Source organism: Salarias fasciatus, chromosome 10 (genome assembly GCF_902148845.1).
Source record: "Salarias fasciatus chromosome 10, fSalaFa1.1, whole genome shotgun sequence".
Taxonomy (NCBI): domain Eukaryota; kingdom Metazoa; phylum Chordata; class Actinopteri; order Blenniiformes; family Blenniidae; genus Salarias; species Salarias fasciatus.
In genome coordinates this window covers 13,935,167-13,955,152 of record NC_043754.1, presented here as the reverse complement: position 1 = coordinate 13,955,152, position 19,986 = coordinate 13,935,167, and the positions used below count along the sequence as shown (strand labels likewise).

General features: G+C 41.4%; 1 protein-coding gene across 4 annotated transcripts in view; it reads left to right on the top strand.

Moving 5' to 3' along the window:
* Positions 1-19,247, top strand: part of gabrg2 (gamma-aminobutyric acid type A receptor subunit gamma2) — a 46,832-nt gene extending 27,585 nt beyond the window's left edge. The window contains exons 7-10 of one of the 4 annotated variants that reach the window (XM_030100505.1): positions 11,315-11,467; positions 14,562-14,767; positions 16,118-16,141; positions 18,825-19,247. In XM_030100505.1, coding sequence (XP_029956365.1) covers positions 11,315-11,467; positions 14,562-14,767; positions 16,118-16,141; positions 18,825-19,103 — 662 coding nt within the window. In that variant the 3' untranslated portion in view covers positions 19,104-19,247. Of the gene's footprint in view, positions 1-11,314; positions 11,468-14,561; positions 14,768-16,117; positions 16,142-18,821 lie in introns of all 4 variants that reach the window. The other 3 variants (XM_030100504.1, XM_030100507.1, XM_030100506.1) reach the window with 3 other exon arrangements.
* Positions 19,248-19,986: the final 739 nt, after the last annotated feature.

Below are 19,986 nucleotides of genomic sequence, written 5' to 3'. Positions count from 1 at the left end.
ATAAAAACTGTGTTTAAAGAAAACAGTCCCTAATAAAAATGGCTACAATATCAACACGAAACCAATTTTAATGATACCTCCTGGTGCAATATACAGTGAAAAAAAAAAGTTACATTATGCATGTTTTTACAGACTCGTCCTGACAGCATGGCCTTGAGGGTTTTTGGCTCATGTTGAGGTAGTTATCTTTTATAACAGTATCACCAAACTCTTACCTCAGTCTCGGTGTTGTGGTCTGTCTGCTACATTGAAGAAATTAGTTTAAAGAAAATCTTTTGTTTTTATAATTTGCTTGGTGATTTTGTGGCCAGATTGGTGCGTCTCGGAGGCTGGTTTTGGCCCACGGGCCTTATGTTTGACAGTCCTGATTCATAGTAAGACGTAAACAACTGGTAACACACTGTCCCCTTCATCCACACACGACAACTGCCATCAAAAATAAGGTTGAAAGAGGTGCAATATAAATGTCAGCCAAGATGATGAGTCCGATAGTGGATCTCTTCCCACCCAAAATTAGGTAGGAGGAGCAGCAGGCCTGAAACTGAATATCATACCTACGGAAAGATGTGATCATCTTGCCTTTATCACAGTGGAAAGCTCAATGCCTCACACTAGATGTAGAAATTCAACAGGGTTCTAAACCCCCATCACTGAATTCTGCAAGCTGATTCTCACTAAATAGATGCTCTGTCCGTCCTGCCGTTACGCACAGGACTGAATCACCTTCTTCACGCCATCTTAATGAGAGGTAGAGACCCACTACAGAACGGAGCAACCGCTATCTATCAAACTCTACAATCTGTTCAGATCTACAGAAGCAATTTTGAAATGTCACTCAAACTAGGTGTGTGTGACACAGTGCAAGAAAGGGAACGTGGTCAGATTTAAAGGGATTAAATGCAAACTGAAAGATAGCAGGTAACTGGGGATACTATGGAGAAAATGCGAATTATGCTAGAGCCACATTCACACCAGCTATAGCAAAGCACTGTGGTTGAATATGACCTGAAATGTCCTTTATCTTCTCGAGCGAGGACTGGAAAAGGAGTATTTCTCAGCTCTGTTTTCATGCCAAGTTCTGCAAGCAACACAGGGGGCCTCGGGAACAAGAGGAACATGCTGCCTGCCATCAACAGACACCTGGCCCTGCAATCAAAAGTCCATTGCGTTTAACTTTGATGGAGGGTATTTAAAATGCTGCTTTTTAAATGCTTCGGATGGAAGCGAGTATGACACACTACGGCACAAGTGGGCAGAACTGGAGCAAGAGAGAGAAGATGGCTGGAGCAAAACCCAGTGAAGCAGGACATCTGTGCCAAGAACTGTCCACTGGAGGCCACTAGAGACTGTAGACTCAACTTTATGCAACAAGTAAACTAAAATCTGAGAAGGCGCTAGTCACTGACTTTCAACTATATAACATAAAGAAAATGGCTGTTTTATTTTACGTTTTCAATATCTTTGTTTCAGAAATTCAGAAATGTTTATAATTTTCTTGGTGGTTTGGCCAGATTGGCCGACCATGGTAGGGGTAGGGGTAGGGGTTGGTTAGAGATCGGCAGACAGCAGGAAGAGCTGTAATAACAGCAACCAAAATGGAGGCAACCAGACTTCCCTGAGATAATCAACACTCTCTAGCTGTGACTTTCAAGCTGAGAGAGGCGCTCCAGCAGATTCTACACACATAAAACTTTTCTGTTCAGTGGAGACATCATGCAGGACTCTCAGGCTCTTCGAGGACCAGAGCTCGATGGAGGAGAAGATCGCCTGCAGAGGCAAGAGGGGAAAATGCGCTGTGTGTTTAACAGTAACCTTTTCACAGGAGTTACACCTTCCAGGTTCTTATCAGATAACAGAAACCACATTATATAGGTGTTGCACTTTTTAAAGGTTAAGGAGAACGCGAGCCATCAATTAGCTACGGCATGTTACACTTGTTAATGCGTCGCTCTCCTCCCCCGCCCCGTCCATGAGCTCTCCCTCTTGCTTCTGGGTGATAGTTGTGATTGGCAGGAGTGGGAGGAAAGGATGCTCTGACTCAGCCCGAATCCTTCCTTTGTGAAGTTAAATACCAATTTACACTCTTCCCTATCCCCTCTCCCATGCTCCATACACACATCCGCACCCGCCCCGTAAGCTCACAGTCTTTACATTTACAAGTGTCGGCTCCATGCAGCCCCCACTCCCCAACCTTATCCACTGCTTACTCTGACAAAGAGATGATTTTATTTTGTGCCTGGTGTATTCCTGTGTCCTACTTTTAAAGCGCTCCCCCTCCCCCCTCCGTGTTTTTCCCTCTCTCTCTTTCTCTCTGTCTGCCTTTCTCTGTTGACAGTCTAATAAGCCAGTAATTAACACCTGAAAACAGGGAATGGCGATAGGCCATAGGAGGAGAGATTGCTTTGGGAAAAACAGGCTCTTGTTTTCCTTTCGATCGACTGCCACCAGCATATAAAAGAGCGCCCTTTGGTGCGCAGCGCAGATTCAAAGAACCGGTCATTTGGTTTGTCCCTGTGGCGTGTTCAATTATCAGTCTTCTGCCTTTTTTTTTTTTTTTTTCATTTGATGGGCAGACCGTGACGCACACAGTAATATGTGGTGAATAATGAGCCAAGAAGTTGTCTGAGGTTGTGAAGCACAAGGATATTGTTTTACTTAGCAAGGTCGCAGCTTCCAAATACCTTAATATACGAAAGGAGTTGTTCCCGTTCTCTTTTAAAGCTCTTTAATGACACCAAACCTCCCCGCCGCACAACTGCAGCTGCAGCATTAGTTTCAGAGTGATAAACTAGGACACTGAAATACACGGGCTACAGAATTAAAGTCATCTAATTTGCAAGCGAGAGAAAGCAAGTGAATGCAAATAAGCAACGTTGTTAGTTCCTGTTTTTCAGCTGCGACGCTGCTAGGCAAAGATGGAGGTCATGAGGCGGAGAGATGCATAATGGATAAAAGAGGATAAAAAAAAATAAGTAAGACAGGAAAAAAAAAGAATGGGATGCTTAGCCAATACCAAAGCAGGTCAAAGCTGTCAAAAAATGCCTTTTTTTTGTAAGTTTGAGTCCCTCTTTGGCTTCAGATGTCATTTAAAGGCTTCTTCACAACTAAAACAACATAAATACTGAGAGGTTAGCACTGAGCTGATGTTGGTCTTAAATCTTGACAAGCAGATACTTTATAAACTTGAAGGGGGAAGAGGACAGACGGTGACATATTTATAATACCGGGGTTCTCATTCACAGCAAAGGCCAGCTTACAGGACAAAGAGGTCCCTTCAAATATTAAATCATTTGGTTTAATTAATCGATCTCACTCATTAGATACACTGACAGTTTTCTTACATTGTGATGATAACATGCATATATGCATGCATACACAGCATATATTACAACACATGCAATAAAATGGCCGGTAAACTTACAAGAAATGATCCAAGTTTCCCAGAACCAAGAATAAATTAATTAAATATTTAGGCATAATGAATCACAAACCTGAAAGCTTTTCTCATTTAACAAGTCCAAAATGAGTGTACTTAATACACCTGACTTCTTAAGTAAATTCAGAGCAATACACAAGCATCAAGTGTTTCTTACAAAGTATATCTTTTAGTATTTCTAAAGCAGAACAAGAGGGATTATTTTGTCAGGGATTTTATAAATCGTGCATTGCAGCAGCTACGGCTCTTGCCTAAATAGAGTCTGCGTGCATACGTTCTCATTAAAGCAGGCACCCAGACAAAATAAACGACACCATCCTTATTTCTTTGCTACACTGCCGAGATGCATGGAGCCGGTTTCGAGGCCAAAAGCAGTTCGCAGCTGATGCTGCTCTGTGGAGCAATTCTTCCCAGGCCAAGCCCCTTATTGCTCAATACAGTGTTATAAAGTTTCTTGCCAGGGTCCTACTTATTCTTCTCAGTCAGCTTATTAGCCTCAAGTAATATGTTGCAACCCCAGCTTTCAAAGTAATTAGCCATAAGTACAGGATTTTTTTTTTGTAAAAAAATAAGCTCTCTGGTTGGTTAATACAATTCATATGAGGGCAAATCTGAGAATTGCAGTTTAAGTAGAATGACTAACCTCCTCTGAATCATAATTCTAATAGCACAAGGAAAAAAAAAATATATTTCTTTGGTCTTTTATTGTGGTATCAAACCTCTTCAGCTGGAATATGTGCCACGTGTCCTACAAAATATGCTTGAACGGGGTCATGAGTACAGCTGCTTTTATATCAAGTGCGTATTATGCTAATACATGTGTCTGTGGTGACTTTAAATTTTGAGTGTCCCAAGCTTGGAGTTTTGTTTACAGCGAGGATTAACCTCTCTTCACTAAGTCTGTTACCCTCAGTTAAACTGTTCATAAATCAGTGCAGCAGATGTTTGAATCCACGCAAGTTAACTCAGTGAACCAAAGCGCAGGGGCATGTTTATTTATAAGGTGCACAGCATTTTCTGAGGGCTCACGTGTTTTGTTTTCAACAACAACTTAAAGAAAAAAAAAAAAAAAACACGCTCCCCATTCTGAGCGAGCGTACAGATAAAGCAGCGTGCCGTCTATAATTAATTATATTTAAAAGCCTAAAACCAGCGATCCAAAACTCTAATCTGTAATAGCGCAAAGCCTTTGGCAATGAAATGTGAACTGATTGCTCTCATACAATGTTTTTCTGAGCTTATCCATCCAATTTAGCTTTAAAAGGCATCATTGCCATTGTAAAAAAAAAAACAGAATTTTATGCTATCTTGGCTGAAAAATCATCTTGACAATATGGTATAGTAGTATGATTCAGTTTTTAAAAGTTATTAAAGTGTCATTATAGCAGACATTACAATAAGACTTCTGTTCGTCATCTCTGACAGTCAGCTCCATAAGACCTTCCTTTTGTTTGTTTCATTTCCTCCAACATAATTTTAGTTACGGTTACTATCTTTCAAAAAAAAAAAAAAAAAAGAGATCTGGAGTGTAAATGAGTGTTTTGAAAACTAAAATCTGCAGTGATGAGCTGTTCCTGCCAGGGTGTTTGTTTTCACTCGCTCATTTCTTAGTGATGGAAAAATATGGTAACAGCTTTGATGTGCTGGCCCTTTAATTTTATGTTAGACTCTCTGAAGGCGTTTCGCTCCTCAGAGGGGTTAGAGTGGCTGCAGCTTAATATTCAGTGCCTCTGTTTATTGCAAAAAAAGAGACTGTTTGTGTTGTGGTTGTTCTTGAGAGTGTTCTTTTCTGGACATAGCGACAAAACAATGAAACAGAATTCAAAGCAAAACCATTTATACGCATGAATCACACTTCTTGAAAATCACAGTTTATTAAGCAAAACTCCAAAAAATATTAGTCACGAGGTGGAGCCACCGATACATTCGTTTGATTTAAGAGGATCCAAATCCTTGGAGGAAAGATTTTCTCTTTTTTGGTTTGCATTTGCTCCGATCAGCTGTCCTCCCATTTGTCTCTTTGGTGTTGTGAATGCAGAGTGAGGAGCAGTTCCTTCACCCAACTCCACTGAATGCAACAGAAACATAAACCACAGACCGAAAAGAGGTGATATATTAAAAATGAAATTACATTTTTTTTTTCTTTGCTTACATAACGAGTGTGAATCACATCTCACTCCTCAGCGTGCGAATAAGAAATAATGAAGCCATTTTTAGACAAGAGTGAGCTGGGACAGAGATGAAACGATTGCAGACGGAGAGAATATCTTGGCCTTGTTTTTGATTAAATGACACAATAGAAATTAATTTTGGCAATTGATTTCAGGTTGCCCAAAATGCCTCCACAGAAAGTAGCCCAGGCGTGTTTGGGCAGAAAGCGGCTGTTCAGCTCACATGACAGAAGCGCCAGTTATGTGGTCTGTTTGGTAATTACTGTGTGCTGCTATGATCATTCCTAAAACATATTTTTTTTAATATGAGCTACAGCTGCAGAATAGAAAAACAAAAAATATATTTTGAATGACACATAGCAAACATCCAGAATGCTTATGGGTATTCACAACAAAGTTAAGAAATAGTTCTCTGCATGCATGTGTGTTATTTCATGACAAAAACAAACAGCATCCACTTGTAGTCCAACATGAAAACTACATTTTTGTCATCATTTCTGCCATTTCTGTGTGAACAGTGATGTGAAGATGCAAAACTTTTCTGAAACAAAAATTCAAAATGTGTTTTCACGTTATGTTAAGTGACTAATCACTTCGAGCTAAAGGACAAAGGTTAAATTTTGTCTTTCAACTTTGCTCATAATGTTGCAATATCGCAAAATATTACCCAAAAAAGCTGGGGGGGGGAAAAACAGGTTGAGGAAGCATTTCCGCACGTAAACAGTGACGCGAACATGAAAACTCTTCCAAACTTTTAATTTTCTCCAAGCAACATTTTTATAAAATGCAAAAGAAAACAGTTTTGTCAGCTTGTGACTACTCGTCATAAATCCTACAAATCGTTGCGCGCTATAATTTGAGACCTATTGGTACGTCTGAGAGACGGATAATCATCTGTCCCCGTCACGGTAAACACAATGATAACAACAAGGCAATCACGCTCTGTAGATTCCTGTCTGCTGTTCAGTCATGCCGCTGCGTTGCTGCAGTTACTCACCATGACAATGCCGGCTCGTTTTTTTTTTTTTTTTTTTTTTTTTTTACCGTGACATCATCTCGCCACCCACTATCGGGTATGAATAGCTGCCGTACCCCGTGGAGGCAAACGGCAAAGCCATGGTAACTAGCTAATCACTCACATATGGCTTTGAGTCACGTCAGAGAAGATGGCGAGTTAATGTTCTCCCCAGAGACTGTTGACCCTGACAACCAGGCATGGCATAACCCCGGTCATTTAGCATGGCTCCTATCTTCCCCGAACGCTACAAGCACGGACACGTACGCGCACGTGCGCGCGCACGGTGTCACCTCTCATATGCATGACCCTTGACGGGAGAGGTGCCTGGTGAGACAGCCTGTCAGCAGCTCCACGATGTGTCTGGCCTGTCTCCCTTCATCGGATGGCCAGCATGTGCCTCGGGTCGTCCCCGCTCATCTATATCCACGCCAATTTAATGCCAGGCTGCCAGCGGAATAATGCTTTCATGTGACAGTTTTTCTTTTTCTTTTTTCTTCTGGTCAGCAATCCTGAATTACCTTGTTTCCATTCTTATAAACTCCCCTGCGGCCACCCTGCAATAATGTACAGCCATACTGCGATCTTGCAAGAATAACACTCTTATGAAATAAGGAAAGTTATAGAAATCTCCGCACTGTAATAATAATATAACAATCATCTTTGCACTTGTGCCACGCTCTTATAGAAGAATATGAGAAGAATGATTTTCACTTCTTCTCCAGTGTGAGTCCAATTCTGTCGAGTGCGTTGTCTCTGTGGCCTTTAACAATAAATGCAACACTATTTTCTGATGAATGATCATGCCCGCCAAGATTTTATTGCTTTCCCGAGATTACATCAGCCTGTTGTAATTCGCTTTTGCCAAGAAAATGTGTGATGGTAATAAAAATATTTCAAACCGTATCTTAATACAAACAATACTTTTGAGTTGTTGTCTTGCTAAGTTGATTTTTCACACGGCTGCCATCGGCATTCTTCATTCAGGAATTATAAACAAAAGACACAGCGTGGAATTGAAAGCAGCGGGATCGCGCTGATCACGTAAAGAAGATTTTTCAAACACTGAACTTCTGAGAACAACAGTGATTGGCTTGCTTGTCCAAGAGATTTGCGTCTTGCAGCGGACGGTGGTGAATGAACGACGCCTGACTCTGCTTGGAGGATCACTGACGATGTGGGCGTTGTTGAATACACATGAAATGCTGCTAGACCGTAGCATCACATATGACAGATTTCTTTTTTTTTTTCTTGCATTCCACACGCATATATTTCCGTACTTCTTCCCTGCCTTTATAATGACTGTCAGGTGTTAAAATTAATTCCATGCGTATTTCGAGGAATCAGCATTGTATGGTGTGGGAATGGGCAACACTGCGGCAGCGTCAGGAACATGTTACCAATATGTTAGGCTGACGTCTTCCGAGTGAAAAAAAAAAATTAGTGCTGCGTGACAAAATTAATTTCATTTCAGTGTCATACCAAGAAAAAAATAAAGCAGGCATCCCTGATGCAGACATGATGCTTTTCTGGAGCTGGAAAGAAAACAATATTCCATACATCTATAAATGACAGTGAAACATTCATGACATTAAGACACTGAGAAATGTGGTGAATTGCACTGATTATCTCTTCATCACGGCACTTGTTAGTGGGTGGTGTTCATTACGCAACCGGTGAACATTTTGTCCTCAAAGTTGATGTGAGAGAAGCAGGAAAACTGTAATGGCTAAGTGACTATTTCAGCTTTTTGCGGGTATTCCCTGTCCCTATCCAGGTTGCTTTATCATAAAAGAATTTGAACCCAGCAACAGGGTCATGGATGGATGAGTATTTTTGATGCATGAGGATTAATAAAGGTTCTATTTCACAACTTCCAGGAACAAATAGATGTTTTCAGTGGGTCGTGGCAGCAAACGGGAGAAGTAATGTACTGTATAATACCGTATGGTTTGGCTGATCAGTGTGAATCACTGTCGTGTCTTCATTTTACTTCGGCCACAGATTTCACAAATACCAAAGTTCCTGTTTTTAGATCCATAAATGATGAAAAGATTATAAATCTTGTAAAAATGGATCTATTTTGCTGAAAATGAATTGCATAACAGACACATTCTGCACCATAATAATGATTTTTGTATCTGCCAGATATCAAATATTGATATATCAATATTACACACTAATAATATTTCCTCCAACACACTTGCTCCATTTTTCAAAACAGCTTCATACTTCAAAATCACATTACACTACTCAACCTGCACATATACCATCTCCATGTAAAACAAATCCGCGTTCACACGATCCACTAATTGCATTGGGACTGTTTCTCCGAAGCACTAAACTCTTCCCTCCCCAAATGGTTATGTTGCAAAAAATCCCTGCCAAACACTTAAGCCAGTGAAGGAACTGGAAACCATTTTGTTTTGAGTGGAATCAGGAAGTCATTAACAAACTGATGCATTACTACAGCGCTGTAATGGCTGGCATTCTGATACCGATGCATCACGCTGCCAGAATGGAGGGCATGGGTCGATAACACCTCCTCAAAGTGTCTTCTTGGCAAGTAATGCACCCCATAATGAAACTGGTGAGTAGATGAGGAGCTGCGTATGGCAGGAGGGTCTTACAACCGACCTCGAGCCCACGGTGGAAAGTCCATTATCGTTAAGAGTCTGAGGAAGGAGGCTTCGTGCTGCTGACCAAGCTGGAATAAGTGTATTAACCGGCAGTTTTTCAGCTGTCAGGGGTCCCGGTTTTGGGCCCCTACTAATGTAATGTTAATAAAAACAAAATAGTGGGCTGTGGGACCCCTGAGAGCAGCCTTCATGTGTCTCCTGTACTCCTACAGACCCAGGCAGTGCACTGTAATATCTCGTGCACCTGCCTGCATCAGCAGAAAGCGCACGTGGTGATATGAGCAGTTATGGCTGTGCCTCTGAGGTTATTGCACTTGGTTTATTTAACGATGCTATCAGTGGCTGGGTGAATGAAAGAGGTGCATGCTGGGATAAATCAGGGGAAAAAAAAAAAAAAAAAAACTTGGTCCCGGTCCAGACACGGTGAGGACTCCCTTACACACAGGGTACATGATCACAGACATAATAAACACTGACAGTCTCCTCTCTTTTTCTCTCTGTCTCTCATTAACACACAAATACACAGATGTTGGCTGTTTTTCAGTTAACTGCAGATTGGGGTTTTGCGCCCTTTCTCATGAGGAAAATTATTAGCCAGCTGTTCAGTCCCCAGCTGCAGAGAATATTTAACGTGCCATGGGTGCTTAAATATACAGACACACACACACACACACACAGACTTGCAGCACCATCTTTGTGGGCCCTTCCTATTGAGGAGGTGTACTTTTAGTTTTTGAGCCACACACACATCAGTGCTTTTGGCATTGAACTAAATAAATTTCACTTTATTTGTACCTACTATTTGCATGACTGTAACTTTTACTATAGGGCTTAATATTCAACAAATGTTAAATATTTTTCCTCTTTTTTCGTTTTGTTCCCACAAGTGCAACAAATTCAACTCATATAACACAGTAAGAAAACATGCAAAGGTTTGTGTTATAAAAACTGTATATTCATGACAAATGTTCACACCTTTTTAAATATCGTGTGCACACTGGTGCAAAAACACCTATAAAAATATTATGGGAGGAAACACGTGCACACTTAAACAGACACAGTGAGAAACCATGCTCACACTCTGCAGGTGAGAAGCCATTGGAAGTTTCCGACATGTTAATTGTCTGATGTTAATCCATTAGCAGACATCTGACTGGGCTGGAGGCCAGCAGTGGACTGTCATTAAACTCACAGAAACATGCAGGGAGTAGAAAGTAGCTGCTGGAAAGCCTGGATGTCAAGCTGGCAGAGATGATGTTGGAATTTGTGTGTGTGTGTGTGTGTGTGTGTGTCCAATGAGATTGCTTCCGTCACATATCTCAGCTTCCTCGTGTGGCTGAATTCTCCCTGATGCCAAAGGTGTCTGTAACACATTTGCAAGGATGTGTGTGTTGCAGAAATGCTGCATATGTGAGTGTTTGAGTGTCCATGTGTTTGGCATGCTTGCCTTGCATGAATTTTGAACAGACAGGCCAGACGATCCATATTGTCAGGGTCAGGTCTATCTGGGCTCAGCTAACCTCAACCTCTGAACACCAAACATCTGCTGGGGTCAGAGCGCCAGTCCAGGCATGCTCATCATCAGCTGGATGCTGGCATTCATGTTCCAGCTAAGTACTGGCAGGAGACAAGGGTTTGTGTGTGCAACCAAGCAAGTCAAGCCCCAGCTCTCTGAATCACTCTGTTTCATTTTAGATCTCCGGTTGCCTTGGGCAAACATGCAGTGAAGACTTTGGGTACACAGCATTATGTATTGAAGACTTAACAGTTTGTTTAATCTATGTTTGCTCTTTCTGTGTTGACTTTATTTTCTTACTATCAAAGACAATATGAAAGGACTTAATAAACCAGATCCACTGTCTAAAAATATCCGTTTTAAACTATAGAGTGTGTATACATTGTCAACATGAATAATTTTGTAATTTCTGTACATTTACATGCGATAATGAAGTGAATATCTTGCCTCAGATATGCTTTACGCCTCTGATATAACAGCATTGAATGCTCTCACTCTGTACTTTCCTTCTTCTGTCCTTTTTTTTTCTCTCTCCAGGCGACTATGTGGTGCTGACCGTCTTCTTTGACCTGAGCAGGAGGATGGGCTACTTCACCATCCAGACCTACATCCCCTGCACACTTATCGTTGTCCTGTCCTGGGTTTCATTCTGGATCAATAAGGATGCCGTACCAGCGCGGACATCGCTAGGTAAAGATGATTAGTGGTGGAGGGTCCGTCTGTCATTGATTATTTGCAGCACATGCTGATTGATTGAAAACTATAAATCCTTTAAGTCTTCTGGTGGATTGCATAATCAATTAACAGAAATGTAATTAATTTGTAAAAAATCGGACAGAGTTTTGTGATGAAGCCACTCAACCCAAACAGAAAGGCTGCAGTTGTCCTGCAGTTACTGTGAAAAACATCGGAAGCTCCACCTCATACAGCATTGTGAGGTCGTCTACTTAGATGCCCTCTCTCCGCCGTTCCTTCCTTTGTGTCTTTTCCCCCAACATCATTCCCTCAATGCCTTTTTTTTTTTTTTTTACCTCAGAGACAGGGCAGCTTCTTAGGAATCTAGTGCATCTTGATTAGAGGATCCTATCCTGGCACATATGTTTGCCTGCATGCCTTAATGAGGCATTAATTATGCAATACAGTGGGGAAGATGCCGACATGCTGCCTCAGCATGAAAATAATGCAGGTGGCTTCTTAAAAAGATGCAAAAAAGGGGACACGGACTGAAAAATAAGGGCAAAAAAGGAGAATTTCAAGGAAATTTGTCAGCTTTTGAACTTGCCCTTGGCATCCGGTGGACACCTCAGAAGTTCTTTTTTTCATGATGCAGTTAAAGACATATTCCTTAGTCAGCTTTCCTTTTGGCCCCTTAAGGCCCTAAAGGCTGACCTCAAGTCAGCGTGATGCAATTTTTTTTTTTTTTTTTTTTAGCATTAGAGGACATAACTGAATGTAAAACAATGCCTGCAAGCTGGAAACCCTCATTCTATCTCACCATCACCATTACCTTGTCTGTCGTAAATCTCTCTAAAAATAGGATGTTTTCCTTTCTTGCACCTCTGCAGCTCCAGACATGATTTGCTGTTGTAGTAATAACACCATTAATCCCACGGCAAAATTGGACCAGGAGTCAAATGTCTTAATTTCCTTTTTGAAAGATGATGCAGGAGGTGCGCTGCGGCCTGGTGGATAGGAAGCGGATTAATACAGATGACATAATTCCTAATCCTTCAGTGCCATCCAGAAATACATCAATTTGCTCACAATACCTCAGCATTAATCTTGACGCACACTGATGTCATTCAGTGCACATTAAATGTAGATATAAATTGTCTTTTGTGTACAAAGTCTGTCCTCATACGTGCGTGTTCTATTTAAAGAGTAGATGTTATTAGTTGTTTGTTGGTGTTTGGGGGTTGTGAGCCTACTGACGGTAATCTGCCGTATCTGTGTACTTACAAACATCTCCTCGTCATGTGCCATCGCCCGGCCTCCATCTGCATCATCATCATTAGAGGCAGTCGGAGGAAGTAAAAGGGTTACCAGATGGCGGTTATAGGACTGCAGGATGTCAGCGTGGTGGTCAACGGCAGTTGAACTGTAAAGCAGTATGTGGAGCAAGGGGACAGTCAAACAGCTGTTCACTAGTCCCCCGTGGCCTCGTCACTGTTACGAGCTCACACTTAAACAACCAGCATCAGTTAATGTTTTGGCCAGACAAATTCATTTAATCTAATCTCTACACAAATATTTGTGGCTTTCTTCGTTAGCAACAGATTTTTTTAACTTGTAGGTTTAAATTTGATGGATGATTACGTGCCGTAGTGGTGAGGTGAAACATATATCGATAGAGGAACGTAGGAGGATTCAGTCGACACACACATGCACAGACACACACATTCACACACACAAGTTTGCAAATGGAAAGTCATTCTAATCATGTGGTTGGCTAACTTTAGGGAACTTTTGATTTTCGTGGACTTGCTGCGATGTTCACTGACACAGTGAGTCATTTGCAAAGGACTGGCAGCTAATCAATTATTTTTTGGGGGGAAGCTAAATGAGTTATGGTGAGCGAGAAAAACAACAACTCCGCTTTTATGTGCCTAAAACGCAAAAGCAAACATGGCATCATTAAAATTACTTGGCCTCGCACACTGCAGAAATGGTCAAACTAGATAATTAGCGGTAAGCCTTATGGCTTTTTGAATCTGTGTGAAGTAATAATGCTACTACCCAAGTAAACTTATACAGGGAGATCATGCAAACTATACACAGAATGGTGTCTCACACTAAGGTGAGAGTCAGGAATGAAAGATGTCCTCAGCCAACTAACAAACTGTTTTAATTAGGACTAATTAACTAGTTTCACTAGTTCCATCACTTCACGTATGTTTCGGAGCAGTAGTTCATTGCATCGTGCAGATGATGGTTAGAAAAAGATCACACAGAGCCGGAGCTCCCCGGAGCTTCACAGGCCTTCGGTCAAGCACATTCACATTATCAAAAGGGGAAACTGACACCGATGATCAATACCGAAAACAATCAAGAAGAAATCCTTGGAGGACATGTGAAACCGAGGTGTCAATAGCCAATTAAAAAAAGGGTTAGCAAAGAGTTTTCTGGTTCAACAATTATTTCCTGAAGCCTTTACCTTCAACAAAGTGGAAGCAGATCTTACAAAGTCATTGTCGCGTTGTCTTGGTGGGATTATAGTATCTCGGGGTAAACAATATGACAATGACCTCAGTGTCATATCCAGGTGATTGATTTAAATGTGCTCAAGCATTGCTCAAGTGAAATGATTATATGCCAATGATGAATTTTGTTTTTTACTTCCATTGCTTGATTTGCAATGCATTGTCGACTTTTACATATACAGAAGAACTATTTACTACCTTTTACTATTTCCTACTAGCAGCCGTTTTCGAAATGTTGCATTTTCAGTGGCTCCGAGCACCGTTGCCATGTAAACGGACACTCAAAACACAATGAACGTTTTGTGTTTTCACTTGAATATGCTGTCATCTAAACTAGGCCTAAATTACCTCTGACACTGCAATATTTGGGAGTACCTACATTCTACATTACAATAAAATGTAGAACCATGCGATCTGTTGAATGAAAAAAAATGCATTTACTCAATTTTAAAAAACAGATTTGGCCTCATTTGAATTTTTAATTCATTCAATAGAAGTGAATAAAGCTGTGCTCGATGAAATATTCTAAATTTTACCCATACAGTTTAACAACATCTTCTCTTTTTGTTTCATAACTTTCCCAGGCATCACCACTGTGCTGACCATGACCACACTGAGTACCATTGCCAGGAAATCTCTTCCGAAGGTCTCCTACGTGACTGCTATGGACCTGTTCGTCTCAGTCTGCTTCATCTTCGTCTTTGCCGCACTCATAGAGTACGGTACGCTGCACTACTTTGTCAGCAACAGGAAGCCGAGCGCCAAAAAGGACAAGAAGAAGAAAAACCCGGTGAGCGTCTTTCCAAAACTAAAACTTCTGATATTCTTTCAGCTTCCTTGACGTTTCTCCAGGTTTTCTTGATATTTTATATATGATCTTCACTCTGTGTGTTATTCTTTTAGGTTAAAGGTCAAGTTGTTTAACATGCACTTTTGCCCTTCCCCACACACTAACAACTGGAATAGGCGAGAGAGAGAGAGAGAGAGAGAGAGAGAGAGAGAGAGAGAGAGAGAGAGAGAGAACTCTGCTTAGTATCCCTAAGGGAGCATCTTCCCAGGGGCCACCATGTGAAATTACTCAATGAGTGAGGCGTGCAGTTTGAACCTTTTCATAATCCACCACACATCTGTTACAGTTGTAATTTAGACCTCGGTCACATGACAGAGGAGTTGGCCTCACATGAGCCTTAAATCCCTCCGGAGAACACAACAGCTTGGTTCACCCCCCTCGAGCTCTCGGCACCAAACACTCACCACGTCATTTCAGAGCATCAGCAGCGGAAATATCAGCCAGAGTTCTCTCTCTTTTGGTGATTGAAAGTAGACTTGACGTCAGAAACTATGAGGAGTATTGAACTGGAACTTTGGGGGAAAGTGGGGCGATCTAGTTTTGGCCCAACTGACTCATGGAGGAGTGAATGAATAATGAAGTGGCAGGTGTAACGCCGTCTCAGAGGGGCTTTTCTAGGTTCTCTGCATGACTGGAAGAGATGATGGGAGGAGGAACCATGCAAGCCGAGGAGGTGTTCGGTGAAAAGTTATTTGGACGACTAAAAATGTGAAAATAACATGATTTCATGAAAATGTATGTGGACAGGATGATTGTTCAGATATAATTTTCTTTGAATGCGATGTGTATCTTTGTAAAGATTTAAACTCATTATGCTTTTGTACTGTATTAATATTGTAATTGAAGTTCTTATATTCAGGAATCATGCACTGAATTACCACAACAATATGTATTGAATTGCATGGAAATGTTGAAAAGATTAACGTGTAAATCTACGTATCTGGATGAAAATTCTAATGAAATGAAGACACACTTACCAGGACTGTGTGTATTCTGAATTGTGGGTTGTCTGTATCTAATCTTTACCTTTTTTCAGCAATATTTTTTTGATGCTGGCATAAGAAGCATGTGAGATACATATATCCCACCATGCATCCCCCCCTGTGTGTCTGTCTGTAACATGTTTGTCTCTCTGCAGTATATCTCCTCTCTTTTCATTTTGATTCAGACAGTATCGTACTCGTAATATTCACACATTCTCTCTGTGTTTTGTTTACATATATTCTTTTTTTTTGTTCCTCTCTTCAATTCCATATATTCTTTTTTTTTTTTCTCCTGTCTGGACAAAAGCTCCTCCGGCTCTTTTCCTCAAAGGTATATTGCCTGTGTCTGACTGCATGTGTCTGCTGCATTTTGGCTCTCCGAGCCCCCAGCACCTCACTGCTTTACTGTCTGTTCTACAGCAGATACGCCTCTCTCTATCCCCTCTTTATCTACCTGCATTCTTACTGTACTCCTCCTCAGTTACTAAATGGGTATCAGAGATAGCATTTAAAAGGGGCGCTCTGCAGTGCACAGTGCGGAGGCAGCCAGCCAGACATACTTATGCAGCTTTTAAAATTCAAATAAGCATCCCACACATCCCATGTCCAGAAGAACGTATTAGTCCAGGCCCAGTGTGGACTCATTCTGGCTCCCTCTGTCCTGTTTCACTCTTTGTTGTGGTACCACAGTGAACTAGCAGCCGCTACAGTAGCTTCCTCTTCTTTCCCTTCTCCTGCCAGTAAATCTATACCTGTGTGTTTGTTGGGCTTCTCAACCTGACGCTTCCTACAGAGTCAGCAGAGCCTTAACAGACTGAAACAGACAACCAGTGCACATAATAATCTGAAAACACCCAGGAAAAGAAAAAGCATCCAGGGTGGGCGAAAGCCATAGCAGAGATCTAAATTTAGCCTAACGCGCAATCCACATCAATCTGCTGAATGATGAGGAATGTTTTCAAAGTCAGACAGGATAGACTTCTCACAGAGACACGAGTCTAAATACACTGTTGAGAAATCCAAACGCAGCGGGGAAACACTCGCAGCAAACGTTCAACCAGATTCACATGGAGCTTTCCAATAACGATCCCGAGTGTTTCCACATTTTAACTTCCTTCAGCGGTTGTCTACTTTCAGCCAGTTAAAGCTGCCAATGCCACTGTGATGGTTCTTTTTTTTGTTGTTTTATTATTTACCAATTTATTTTCTTTGCTAACACCAACTCAGCATAGCCCAGCTTGACCAGGCCATGCGGCGGGACGCTGTCTAACGCTCCCTCTGCTTGAGCTTCCACTGCGCTTCTTTCAGTGCAACCAATCCCCCTTTGAGAACTGACCCATAACCTGCTCCGCCAATCCTGCCATTCACCAAACATACGGTTCCGCCAATGAGGACAAAAAAATGCTGAACCTAACCCGTATGTTGTGTTGTTGTGGTTATGTATCGTTTTCAAAGGGACAGCAGGTTTTTGCACTAGTGCTGGGCAACATGACAAGCCGTAGGGAATGAGTGTTACTCTCAACAGTAGTTTGGGCTGGTTTCGAGGATGCATGCTTACAGCAGGCATTTTGTCTTAAAACTCAAGCTGGAATTGTTTTCCGTAAATAATTTGCAGCAAAGCATACCTTCCCAGACAGAATAAATGCTGATGGAGACGTAACTGAGGCACATGGAAGATTTATTACATTGTGTTTTCTTTCTTTGCACAATTAAACATTAATTGATTTGGATGATCTTATTCACTCATAATGTAGTGTGTAAATATATTAATTATATCCTGGCTGCCTGTGTCATTAACTGTAGCCTATTGATTCTGTGTCATAAAGATAAAACTGGACCTACAGGCACTTTCTTGAGGGGAAGCAGTAAGACGACTTTCTTAGAGGCTTACCTTTGGAGTACATTCAACTTCCTGTCTTTTTTAAACGATGAGCTTGACACCCTAGTTTATCAGCAAGGTCAAGGAATCTTCCATTTCTGCCAAAGGGGGGGGAAGGAGTGCATTTAATCTGCCAAACAGCCTGAATTCTAATTTGTGCAAAGGTGGCATTTCAAGATAAAAAGCTGATGAAAACTGTCTATTTGAATACTAATTGTCTCCCTTTAGAGGCGACAGGACCACAGAGTCATTAATGTCACTGCCCTATTTTAGGAATCCACACAAATGAAAGGCATGTGCCCTCCAGTGGTGAGCACAGATTGGGGGGGGGTTTATTTTAACCCGTTTAGTGACAGAAAGAGTGGGCTGCAAACACACTGAGCTGTGCGCTTCACATCTGCCAACACACGCTCCTCCCTCAGCTTAGCTTCCCCCATGCGTCATAAGCCAGTTACCGCATACAGTGTCCCATAAATGTATTTCAGAGAGGAATGCTTACAGCACCCATTCCGGTCCAAATTTTGACGTTTTCTTGAATCACCGGGGCTTTACAAACATTGTTTAAAATTCTCTTTAGAACAAATGGCTCATCACCATCCATGTCTGTGATGTTTCCACTGAATTTGTGATTTGCCATGCAGGAGGAGTGACATAATGACATGAGCGAACAGGAAATTGGAAGGGCTTTGCCCAGCACTAGCTTCATATTAGCTTCCTAGATGATGCGAAAATGAAGTGCTGTACTAAAAATACCGTGATTGCTTCCGCCACCCACTATATACCCCAACCCAAAGGTGTAATTTGCATTGTGGGCTCCACAGGGATTGACCCTTTGTTACTCTAAGCTTCACTAATTACAATCGCAGGTGGTACTTATGGGTTTATTTGTATTTCTTGACATTAAAAGGGTAAAAGGGTCCATTGGCAAGTTGAAGGTGCAAATTACATTTTGCTGATGAGTGACTGAAAATGAAGTGAGAGACAGAAAAAAGAAAAAAAAGAAAGGTGCTTAAATGAGGTCCCCTGTTATGTCAGTGAAGTCCTGATTATGGCTCTGAGGCCTCGGTGGCTAATTGTGTCTTCTTCTTCTTTCTTTTTTTTTTTTTTTTTTTTTTAATTTTCCTGTTAAAAGCAGACACCCACGGTGGACATCCGTCCACGCTCGGCCACCGCCATCCAGATGAACAACGCCACGCACATGCAGGAGCGGGACGAGGAGTACGGCTACGAGTGTCTGGACGGAAAAGACTGCACCAGCTTCTTCTGCTGCTTCGAAGACTGCCGCTCCGGAGCCTGGCGGCACGGCCGGTTGCACATCCGCATCGCCAAGATAGACTCGTATGCACGCATCTTTTTCCCTACCGCGTTTGGTCTCTTCAACCTCGTCTACTGGGTCTCCTATCTCTATCTCTAGGTGTGGATGTGTATCCAGCCTTATCATACAGTCCATTGCATCCTACATAAGCTCTGTGCCAGCAAATGACATTTCTGATGGAGGGGACCTACAGAAATAACCAGATAATTGATTTTCAGCATTTCTTCTTTGTTTTTTTTTGTTTTTTTGCTTTGTTTTTCTTTGTTGGAATCCCTTTAAGTTTTAGTTATTTTATCAGATAACTTTGACTGACACTGCAAAAGTTGTAGCATTACATTTACCAGGTATGAAGATGTTTATAGATATATTGTAAAAAAAAGAAACATTGTGTGAGAGATCAACTAAATCCTGACTTTTGTTTTCATCTTTTCTTTTCTTTTCTTTTTTTAATTCTGGATCAGTAATTGTTAAGAGTCTTCTTTTTGTTAATCAACTGATCTTTTAAAACATTTGGAAAAATTAGACTTTTCCAAAATATATATTCAAACTAGAATTTAGCACTCAGAGCGCAGACCTCCGCCACAGGTCAAATCAGTCACCAAGCCGCGCCGCATGCCGCACGCCCCCTGTCGGCGGGCCTGCCCAACTATGTGAAAGACTCCCTATCTCTCAATGATAAAGAATCCTTTAAAACATTCCTGGATCCACACAGTGATCCGGATCTTCACCAAAATTTAATGGATTCTAAGTTAGCCCAAGGGCCCACCTTTCCACAAAGTTTCATTGCAATCCGTCGTTTACTTTTTCCGTAATGTTGCTAAAAAATAAACCAACAAACCGACGTGATTCCATAACCTCCTGGCGGAGGTAATGAGTAAAAATTCTGCTCATGCAAGACGCCCACGAGCAAATCTTACCTTGTTTTGTGCTTTTCAAAATGATGTATCCAATTATAATTAGACGAGAAACAGTAACTACAATT